The following is a 12154-nucleotide window of genomic DNA, read 5'->3' as shown; positions in this document are numbered from 1 at the left end:
ATGTTAAAACTGACATTAATAAAAGTGTAATATTTATGGCAAGACAATACAAAAGGGTATAAATCCAAATAAGCTAAGAAAAAGAAAAAAAACAGCAAAACGTAAACTATGCTTCAAAAAAACTACAGTCCTATCAGAAATTTATCTTGGGTATAGTATAACATTTATCACTTCGGGTTTTTTTAATTTCCAGGGGAATAGTTATGAGTTTTAAATCTATTTTTTCTGCAAATCTTAAATGTTGTGCAAAATATGCTTTTCCACAAAACTACGGAATATTTTCAACAAAAAGAAAAACTGCTAACAACAAGCAAGATGGAAGAATTGATATATATTTTTTTAAACAGGTTTTGGTGAATTATCCTAAACGCTCTTTGTTTTGCTATCGCCAAATGATTAAAATCATCAGCCAGTCTTTTAAACAGATTATAGAGACTAACGGGCCTACCAGCACGTTGTGCCTAAAGATTTTTCTGTTTTTAAAGCGAGACACCGCTCTACTTGTGCGCCATCTCGCTTCCACTAGAGCAACAACGCACTGGAACTGCTTTATATGCTGGTAGTAGGACCTCAGACCACAGTCATACCTGTAAAATACGGTGTACAACTGAACCTGGTGGTGCTGGAAGCCAAATCCAACAAAAAAATAATAAAAGCCTAGAGCTGAATGGAATTTTTCTGCGCATTTCATAACCACACTATCAAGTCGATTTAGGGGATTTAGGTGGTACCTAGGGACGGGATTTTGTTAAATACCTACTTAAAATCACATTTTCCCGCCAAAAACATATAAACCAGAAATTAAAACAGTAAAAGTTAATGAAACCATTTTTATTCAATTTCCAAATTTTAATATTCTACTTATTCTGTCTTTAAAATGGGGACAAGAAAAATTGACAATAAATAAATAATTTTAATAATTGAGCCTTGTCACCCAAACTCGATAAAATTACATGTTGTTTTTTTGCATTAGGAAGAGAATACATTTTTGTATCATAATTGTTATCTATACCCAAAATACCAAAACCATCTAACATAAAGAAAAAAACGTTTTTTATATTTTCTATTATTTATACAAGTTACATTATTGTAAATTTTTTAAGTTTTTTAGTTTGTTACGTAGAGTTTATTTTAATTAAATGCTGACAATAATTAATTGTGGAACTTGTACTTGTTAGTCAATGGAAATGCGCATATAATGCTGCTAACATGAAATGAAACAATGTGTCAAATAAATATGAATGTTTATTTGTGGTTCTTATTCACAAAATACACCTACCAAGTCATCACCCCCTTTAATTTTAAATAGTTCACCAGTTACACTAAATATTTTCACTAATGTATATTTCTGCTGTGCAACTGCGACCCAAGGAACTTATAATAAGTTCCTTGCTGCTACCTTCTTCGAAACATAAAGTATTGTAGGTGGGGTAAGGGTACTTAAATCATTTTTAATAGGTACAAATAACTATAACACTGCAATATTAACGTGAAACGAGAAATTACGCTCCTAGGTACAGGTGATTTTTTTAAGTGACATAAATATTTTATTTCCTTTCTTAACAAAACGACTCCCGCATTAAGGAATTTAATCCTTGTATCGCGGGGGGTTTCGCAAACATTCAGGTTCACATACACAAAGACACTCGGGCTCACGACTAGTATTCACGGATCACCCAAATACTTGTTCTGCGCGGGGATCGAACCCGCGACACGTCACGCTTAGTGGGTTGGACGTAGTAACCGCAGCCACTCGGCCATGCGTGCAGTCGGCCATATCCGTATTTTTGTTCGTATAGAATTTTCCGTTTTTTAAGTGTGAGGTCGTACACTTTCGTGACGTAAAAAGGGTTACCCGCGCTGCTCGCCTCCGTAGAGTAAGCAACTCATTATTATTTTAAGTGTGTATCAGTTTCTTATTTTATTTATCTTGAACATGGCAAGACAATCCGTCTCAAATGTCAGATCAGGCTGTCAGTCTCCGTCAACTAATGTCATTTTACACAAACGAAGAGTCAAGAGCTCATTATGTTTGGCGTCGAGATAAATTATGAAATTAATTTATTTACTTAAAAAGATGAAATAAAAAGCAGCAAAATGTATATTTTAAAAGCTTGTGCGGTGTGTTTCAGCACTGATGTAAAGTTATATAGCCTGAATCTTGGGCAATTACGACAGGAATTCCACTTGATTTCTGGTATTCAGGTATGCATTGTTTATTATCGTAAGGATCGTCGAAAAGTGATAAATTATCTCTTTTATTATTACATAAATGCTTAAACATGCAGTACAGGTGCTATTTGTTTACAGACAAGCTGTGGGGACGGTTTGCCGGACTATTTATGTTACCAATGCACCGCTCTTGTTAGAAGCTTCAAGCGGTTTCGAGATAAATGCCATCGAGCTCGCTACGCCTTGAAAGAGTTGTTGTCTATTAAAAAACAGGTAAAATAATAATCATCCTTTTATGTTGTATATTACTCTGATATTGAAGCAGATTTGTAATTTAAACTTATTGAATGAAATTTGTAGATTAATGCATCAGATTTAAACAACGTCAACCGCAGTCTCCTTGGTATATCTCCAACTCTTTCGTACATGAGCTTAGATAAAACACATTGTGAACAAGCTAAGTTTCAATGGAAGAAATTGAACCACATAGACTGGTGGAGTAAATCTAAGGGAGATCCTTGCCCCGTTGCCCACTGCAGTACACTGACCAGCGATGATACATTTAATATACAACCTCCTTTACCAGTGGAAATTGAGTTTACAGAAAATAATATCAAAACTGATAAGGAAGAGCCAATAAATGAAGAACTAGATATTAGCTATGAGCCAAGCAAAGATGAAACTGTTGATTCGCAAATGACTGAAAACACAGATGTTGATAATTCATTTGTGGACAACGATAATTATGAGAGTGATAACCAGGTGCTGAATGAATATTCTAATGCAATGTGTAAAGTAGAAGCCACGGCTGATGGAGCAGAAGGCTCTAAAAATGATGAAGAATATGCAACCATGATAGCTATCTCCCTAAAAGAGGCTAAGGCAGCAATTGAAGTGTACAAAATGTTCTCTCTCGGTAAATTTCGCTGTGAGATATGCCATAAGGCTTATTACAATGAAAACAGATTGAAAATACATTTACGTATGCATGATAAGGTAGTTTATTACAATATTACTACTATTTTTAAGATAAAGCTAGATTCAATTATATTTTTTCTGAATGGAACATCTTATTCCTAACACTACTACAATAATTTGTCCTGTTTTTCCATTTTTGTATGTGACATTTGAAAATGTCAGTCATCTATCTACATACATGACAGGATAACCCACTGACTAACAGACCCATTTTGGGGTCAGTGTTGATAACCCAGACCCCAAAATACTGGGGTTAGAACTGAAAACTGATGTGCAAGTCCCTCTTTTACTTAGAAAGGATTTTTGGAAATTAATCACCTAAGGTGATGAAAAACTGGATGAAAGTTTGTAAAAGTTTTGACAGATAGCTATGGAGATTGGTAATCAAAGGAATCATTTTCAACTATTATCTGAGCTTATTATTACGCCCTAGTATCCAATAAAATTAAGTAAAAAAAACTATTGTCAAGAAATTACGTACATTTATGAATTGCTTTTAATTTTTCAGCATGTTAGCGGCAGTTACCGCTGCACATTGTGTGAGTATTACTACAAAACGGAGTTCTTGCTTAAAACTCACATGACTGAAAAACATATGTTTAAGTATTTATGTAAGAAGTGCCCTGAAGTAAGTTTTGATAGGTGAGTTGAAATAAAAGTATTCATTTAAAATGTAAGAAACTCGTAAGTATGTGTTTCATTATTTATACTCAAATGAGTATAGAGTCATTTTGTGAAGGACAAAAAAGTATTTACTTGTTAAATCCATTAATCATCGGTATTTCCATCAAACTTCTAAAAACTCCCAAATTACTGAACTTTCTGAAATAAGCGAAATAAAAAATCGATTCAACGGCTACGACGGCCGCTGTTAGACACGTCAAAATGTAACACCCTTTCGTGTTTGCTTCGGGTTTTAATATAGAGTGTTATTTTTTCTTTCAGAACATCAGCCAAACAACATTACATTTGGACGCACTTACAAAAAGGAAGCAAGAAAGACGCCAATTGGTATGAGTCGAGACCAAGCTGGCTGAGCAAAACGGGCGGGAAGAGAATAAAAGGCGTTGTCACACTAAGACCAGTAAAAAAAATGAAGAAAGTTCCAGAAGACTTCCTCATTTACTCTCCGATAGCCCATGAAGAACAGTACACATTGGTTCAGGAGCGCCAAAAGTCGAGGAACTATCAAGAAGCGAAATACAAATGTCATCTGTGTTACAGAGGGTTTAGAGTTATGTCTACTTATACTAAACATATGAAGAAACATGATCCTGTAAGTATTCTTATTGGGATATTAGTATTATTACACTTTTAGGATTAGATGAACAAAAAAATATATGAGCAAAACAAATTTGGATGTTTAAAGCCGAGTATCAAAGGTATTTCCAAAGACTAAATGTAACAAAAAAGAAACGAACAATGCACTGCCTTTCCGCGATATTAAAGTTGTCTGTAACATCTTAAAGTAATATTATTTCAGTTCTCGAAGCGTGGCAGCGCACTACAAGACGAGTTGTGTCTCTCTTCTAAAAATCTATAAATGTTATATGAGAATTTGGCTAATAGAGTAATAGTACAAAGGATTTTATTAGCTACTATACTCGAAAGCTCCCTCCCGTATTAATATTATTCCGCGTGCTGCAGCTACTACAAATTTACCATCAGATAAGAGAAAATCACCATTTATGGTCCAATTAGACCTAACTGAACAAATCAGTACTATAATACAATTTTATATGGAAATCAATTAGGCGATAATCGCGGTAATAAAATAATGTATCTGCCCTATTTCGTGTTATAATGAATTTGCAAAATATCGTCAGTAGTAAATTTTACTTTATTCAATGTATGTAAGGTATAAATTTCAACTGCCACAATATTTTCATTTTTCTTTAGAAACATAAAGTATCAGGTATTTTGTAAATTTTCAGGAGCAATCAGGTTACCTACAGTGTGATATGTGCAAGCTGCAGTTTACCGACCACAGGAAGATGTACAAGCACATGAATATCACACATCTCTACAAATACTCCTGCCAAATGTGTAGCTTCGTCTGCTATAACAGGTGAGGCTTGTTCCATAGTTCCATATAATATCAGTTCTTAGTACTAATATCTCTTATACACGGTGATTTTTTAGTCGTCTTACAAAAGTAGCCCAGTTCATGCATCCGACGTAAAATACTACTAATTATTTTTTTATCATCAACTAAGATAATAAGTACGAAGAAAAATTAAACAAGAGAAATCTGAAAATACTCTTAAAAATGTTAAAAACGCCGCCGCCCATGCACCTCACCATTGTTACAAGGCTCAGACCGCACTCGCAACAGAGCTGTGTTTCTAAAAAACTACGAATTGCATCATAATATTGAATAAAAATTGCATTTTAAATTTATTCAAATCTCATAAATACCAATTTTTTATCATGAGCGTGTTCTAGTCATTGGATATATGAACTGGGCTGCTTTTGTCGGACGACTAAAAAATCACGGTGTATATACTCCTTCTGCTAATATACTTCCACAATTTAAATACAACGCCATCTAGTTTCAAACTGAGGAACTGTTTACTATGAGTACTAGGCTAATAAACAAGAAAAGATGAGGAAAAAGGAGATTTAAATGTTCTTTTTTTTGCAGAGGCCAAGCGCAAATGCACTACAGATGGCATAAAAACGTGACGTATTCCTGTCCTCATTGTAATAAAGAGTTTATGTAAGTAATTCAAAGAATAACAGTCAAATTATAATTTAACTCACCATTATATACACTCATTGCTTCCCTCCGCGGAAAGAAGCTTTTGCCCATCTTATTGAGAGGCTTTTATTATTATTATGCTTTAAGCTCTCCAAAAACTTTTTATTTATCTTAAAAATAACCTTCTTATGCACCCTGATAGCTGACAATTCAAATTTTCACCAATGCTGTATATATTTTTAAGGAATTCAAACTTAATATAAAAGCTTCTCTGACCTACAAATCAACTTTCTCATTATATTTTTTTATTCTCATATTGTTTTCAGGAAGGCATCGACTCGTCTAACACACATACGAGTGAAGCATCCCTCCATGAATCTGTGCAACCTCTGCGGACACAGCTTCGTCAGCGATACCGGACTGTACTGTCACAAGCAAATAGCACATACTAAGGAGGTAACATTCTGCATTATATACATGTATGGTTATGGATTAGGGGGTAAGATACTATAACCAAAAATATATAAGAACAAGGGTGGGACTTGGTCAGTAGGAGTCTGACACTTCGTTCCGCTCAACCCAAAGCGAAAGGATTCTCATTTGATGATTTCACTTGTTGTAAAGCTATCGAATTAATATTGAGTTGGTACTTCGGAACATACCACTAGCGCCAATTCATGCTGCGACTCGAGTTGGAACTACCCAAGCTCCATCGACACATAGACAAGCTTAAATCACTCGATGACTTCTGAATATTGGTTTTATATGCTACATTAATGAGGTAGCAGGTTTGGTTTGATTTCCATTTCAAAACCGAACCAAAACATAATCAAACCAGTTTCAATAAGTACTTAATACCGAATGTTTCCAGGAGATAGAGTTAAGCAGTAAGGTAGTGGCCAACCCTGCAGACCCGAGCTACTGCGCGGACTGCAACATCCAGTTCGTGAGCGCGGCCGCGTACGACACACATCTCGGCAGCTCGTACAAACACGCCACTACCAATGTGTGAGTATTGCGTCCAAGACCTGTAACTGTTTGAAACAAATTTTTAGATTTTGTAATTAAATGATGCAATGGTTTACTCACGAGTGGATGTTCACTTGTGTCGACGCGTAGTTTTGTCTGTCATTATGTCATATGTCTACTATGTGTGTCATTATAATCGCATTGGGTACCTATCTGTAAGGATGGTTGTTGTACAAGAACCAAAAAAATGAGTAAGGAATCTGTTTGGGTCCGAAACTAGTTGAAATGTCACGATAAATACGCGTGAGTTAGTCGTTGTATGGATCATTTTCACGAAAGTCATTGAAGAAAATGCCAAGCTAGTCTTTTTGAAGCAGGTAATATTATTCAGACGTGTTTGAGATTAATACAAACATTTATGATTCGGCGAACTTTGTTTGGTCATATAAAATATTTCTAGCAAATTTCTTGTGCAGAAAAAGCATTCAACACGTATAAGAAAAAATGTAAGGCATTGACAACTTGGAGGCATGAAAAATACATTATCGGTCCACTCCATACAGTATATTTTTTTATTAAACAAATATCCTATGCACAGAAGTAGGTTGTCTGCTAGGTATAACTAAGGTTCTTGTATTACATTGCCCGCTAACCGCCCGCAGGTCCAGCAAGCCCAGCCGCGCGGGGCGCGAGCGCGCGGAGGCGGGGCGCGGGGCGCGCGGCCGCCCGCGCCGCGGCGTCTGCTCCGAGATCGTCAACAACGGGGTCACCACCTCCACCACCTGCGAAGTGGTCAGTATCAACACTGGTTTCTACTATCAGCACTGTTCTCAAATTAGTTCTGCTGTAATTATAGTTGTAAAGTCAGACAAACACGTGTACTATACCTATACTGGGTACTGATGGTGGCGTTTCCCCCCACCAAATTAGGCACCAAATTGGTCCATCTTGCGTAGGTTGATTATGAGATGGCTGAATTGACCGCCTGTCAGTCCAGCTCTCCGTCGGTCAGGTATTTTAGCGATTTGTCAAGGTGAAACAACATATTGAGTACTCAATATTATATCATTGAATAACAAGTATACACATACACATTTGTCTTATTCTTTAATTTACACACTTTCCATACTCCATATATGTATGAGTACTTAAACGTAACAATTTTAATGTAAAGAAACCCGGTGTCCAAATATTGGAATCTGAAATCACCCGAAGTAAGTTAGCATGATGATCAATACTCAAACCTGACCAATATGGCCAGAAGTCTGCACCCAGCAATGGTACATCTAAATACTAGTATTGTAAACTATATTCCACTTTTCAGTGCGGCAAGTTCCTAGCGAATGACGTGCAAGCTCGCAAACACTACGAGTCCGAACACCCCGACACCGAGTTCCTCAAGCGATACATGTGCGACGTCTGTGGACATACCACTAGGGTGAGTACTGATTACGTACCAAATTGTAACATAGACTAGTATATTATGTCATGTAGAGAAGATTTACTACGTGCACGGACAGCTGAGTGGTTGAGGTCAAGCACACTGCGCGCGTCGTGTCGTGTTAAACTTAGTGACCGTCAAATCTCGAAAAAAATGTTATTTTTTCCGAAATAATTTTTCAAAATTTTGTTTTCTCTTGAGCTCTAAATCTATATCCGAAATATTATGCAGCTATACTGAAAAGCATATAAAAACAGACTCTAACTATAAAGCAATAAAATGCAATTCTGCTTGCCCTTAATGGCGTACAACTTAGCGCGTTACCGGATATCTTATCGCTTTTTTAAGTGAAACGACGCCTTAAATTTATCATCCAACATGCTTAAGTTCAACGAATTCCCTTTATATTCACTAACTAATTGAGTCTATTTTCCTTCAGCAATACGCGAACCTGATAGTCCACATGCGCACACACACGAACGAGAAACCATACGGGTGTCCGCACTGCGACCGGCGGTTCAACATGCCTAGTAATAGGGACAGGCACCTTGTCGTAAGTACAGTGTTGATTGACATGTGTATTAAGTGGAAAACGAAGGTTAAAAATAAATGTAATTAGTTGTAGTAGCGGTCCCCCTGTCTGTTCGATTCTGAAAATGTGCTAGTCCTTGATGATGATATCCACTAATACCTTGATGGCTGCCATCCGGAATCATCGTCAATCCGCAAAACGTGAATTTCACTCTGGAGAAAGAAGTGATATTAGTGATAGGGTCAGACCTTACCTTACTAATTAAATCTGAAACACCTCCCGCGATTGGCCCTGTCCTGGCAATGAATGGCAATTCACCATGCACTGACCGAGAGTTCATTCTACAGCCTAAGCCACTTAATCAATCGCGTATGCTCTTCGCGACACTTTAGAACCCATTTCCACCTTTTTTTTGCGGGCTGAAATGTTAATGACTTCAACCCACGCCGAGGGCACGACACGACTCCGACCCTGGCCAACACAATACGTACAGTCCCCCCCCCCGCAGGTCCACACGGGGGAGAAGCGCTACCAGTGCCAGCACTGCAGCCGCCGCTTCACGCAGAGCTCGGCCGTCAAGCTGCACATACAGACCGTGCATCTCAAGATACCCTACGCGCCATGGAACAAGAAGAACCGCAAGCGACGGAAGGTGACTATTACGCTATAGTATTATAATTAGCTACTGTTTATACCGTGTTCAGGTATTGTGGTTAGTAAAGTGAAAGTCGAAACAAATTTTCAGCTTAAAATTGTGTCAGCAACGTCCATTTTACGACCAAATCTCCAAATCTCCTACGGGAGAACAAGAGTATACAAACAAGAAAATGAAAAGATTTTATTTCAAATAGGCCGTTTTTCATGTAACGTTAAGGACTATAGGTGCACGGCTAAATGTCAGTCCTATGGAGAAAAAGCAATTAGCTAGAAACTCCAAGAAGAGTTACTATTATAAAAATAAAACAGTATAATTTTAAACATTATATTTATGGTTGCAAAAACTACGTAGAATAGCAAAATGGTAAAATTTGAAATAAATCAGACAACCAAAAAGAAAAGATTTAAGTAAAGCCACAAACAGCCCTGTTCACCTTAAAAAAATCATCACAAAATTTACTCATATATACATTGTTTGTAGGAGCTGGAATCGGCCGGTATGTCAACACCTCTCACCCTGCCGCCGGTCCCACACAAGCTGACGGCATACGAAACGCCCGGGGACTACCTCAACGCGTACATCACTTATAACGACGAATAACAACCTGTATCTGTGAGTCTGACATACCGTCATTGTTAAAAAAATGTAGCAAAAAATACATCTGAACCTACCACGATAAATTATAGTTATATTATTGCGGTTGTTGAATAGAGATGGCGCTGCACGCCATGTATTACGCTCTCGTGCTTTCAGAACTATAATAATACTTGATTGCGGTAGACCCCTATATAGTTGAGGTTTGTAACGTGTTCGTGAATTTAACAGAAACCAGAGCGTAAGCTCCTTTAGGCAATTGACATGACGACAAACGTCCACATTGATAGAAACGACTCATTTGAAACATATTATCTAGATACTTCAATCAACTAGTTCAATTTGCTATTTTGACCTGTGTCAACATGCGGACCTCTAAAAAGTACCAGGTTTTTTTCCTTGAAGTTATCCCGTGACATTAACTCAAATGTATGGAGATAAATTTCCTATACCAAGTCATGTGACTAACACTTTTTCAAAAATAACTGCAATTCGATCAACGTATACAACTGCACAAATATAATTTGCCTTGAAATCAATATCTATTTGATTTATATGAGATTAAATATGAATTATGTTCTTCAGTCTTTTTTAGAAAAGTTTTACAACAAAATAGTTTTTCTATATACACCGCATCATACAAATTGCCTCAGAGATTTCTTCCAATTGTGTATAATAGTATACTAGTGAAATGTATTTCTAGTTAAGATAGATAAATAAATATGACTGCGAAAAAGGTAAATATAATCTCACTGTAGATATTTCGATGTATGAATGGTTGTGGAAAGTGAAAAAATCTTTATTCAGTATTAAGTCTAATGCTAGAAGGATGTTATTCATGTATGAAAGAAAGTTTGAAAATAAGTTATAGTGAAAGTTGGCATATTTTGCTAAATTACTGTCGAATTGCGGTACAGTCAGCAATAAAAGTCGGTTATAACAAGTTTAAAAAAAACGCAATGAATTTCAAAAAGTTGTTTTTGTTTCTTATCTGTCGCTGGATACGCTTGACACCTAAAAATAGTTTAAATAGCACTAAACTCTTATAGTTTTCTAAATATCGGGTAGTTTGCACATTTTGTAAATCTGTTTAGTTCAATGACTTTTTTGCTGACCATACGAGCTACTTCGACGGTGATAGCTCGTAAAATATATCTTCCATTGTCTATATCAAGCAATATTAGAAATGCCTACGATATATGTACTAATTAACATTAAGCTGAAATAAATTATATTCACCAGAAGTGAAGCAGGCTAGATATAATAATATAGCAATAATTATTTAATGTTGGGAGCCCATTGAAAACATAATCCGTGCATTTATCAGCATTTCTTTCAATAATAATTATTAATTAAGAAGAGTAAAAAAATATCTAAAAAAGCAAAATTTTGCCTTTCAAACCAAATTGTTTAAAATCTCTTCAGCTAATAAGTAAGAACTTTGAGATTAAATATTTGATATTGAATTACCATAAAAACAATGTTTTTCTTATTATCTCATAGAGTCTAACCAGAATCAGACTTTCATTTCATTTGTCACTTTCCTATAATTTTTTTTTTAATCGTTATTGTTGTTTTCCATTGATTTTAACCGTAGCGTAAATACATGTCGACTAGTTTCGGTCACGCCATCTCCAATTCTGCGGTGTTGTCCGAAATTAGTCGGACGATTCGAATAAATGTGCATGAGAAATACGTTTAAAATAAATATTTAATACTACAAAACCAAATGCAGTATAGTATCTATGTATACCCATGTTTCACGATTCTTCCAGTCCTATATGTTAAATCATTATTCTTGATATACGGTATTAAGCATAGATATTTATTTACACTACAAACCAGCAATAAATAGAATTATATTTATTATACTTGTGTTTTGTGTGTCGTGGTATCATTTAGGGTCTTTTCACAGTTGTGCCCTTTTTATATATATTTTAAGTGGTTTTTAGAATGTACGAAATTACGTAGCGTGTTTATATTAGAGCACTAGTTTTAAGATTATATAATCATTGATTTTATGCGCAATGTATTATTCGCCTTCGAAATAAATATTATTTTTTAATAATTTGTTTTTTTTTTCAAATTTGATAAGTAATAATAAAGAAT

At 35.8% G+C, this 12154-nt stretch overlaps 1 protein-coding gene across 1 annotated transcript; it reads left to right on the top strand.

Annotated features, from left to right (window-relative positions):
* The first annotated feature begins 1979 nt into the window (after positions 1–1979).
* Positions 1980–12113, top strand: LOC113495303 (zinc finger protein 420-like). The gene is made up of 14 exons (XM_026873973.1): positions 1980–2205; positions 2311–2445; positions 2533–3168; positions 3659–3792; positions 4096–4426; positions 5085–5218; positions 5795–5869; positions 6178–6307; positions 6723–6859; positions 7483–7612; positions 8145–8258; positions 8701–8814; positions 9302–9445; positions 9932–12113. Exons 1-14 carry the CDS (start codon positions 2098–2100, stop codon positions 10049–10051), a joined length of 2442 nt encoding a protein of 813 aa, XP_026729774.1. The 5' UTR covers positions 1980–2097; the 3' UTR covers positions 10052–12113.
* The last annotated feature ends 41 nt before the right edge of the window (positions 12114–12154 follow it).

Source organism: Trichoplusia ni, chromosome 6 (genome assembly GCF_003590095.1).
Source record: "Trichoplusia ni isolate ovarian cell line Hi5 chromosome 6, tn1, whole genome shotgun sequence".
NCBI lineage: Eukaryota > Metazoa > Arthropoda > Insecta > Lepidoptera > Noctuidae > Trichoplusia > Trichoplusia ni.
Note: the sequence above shows the minus strand (reverse complement) of the source record. Positions and strands in the feature narration are given on the sequence as shown.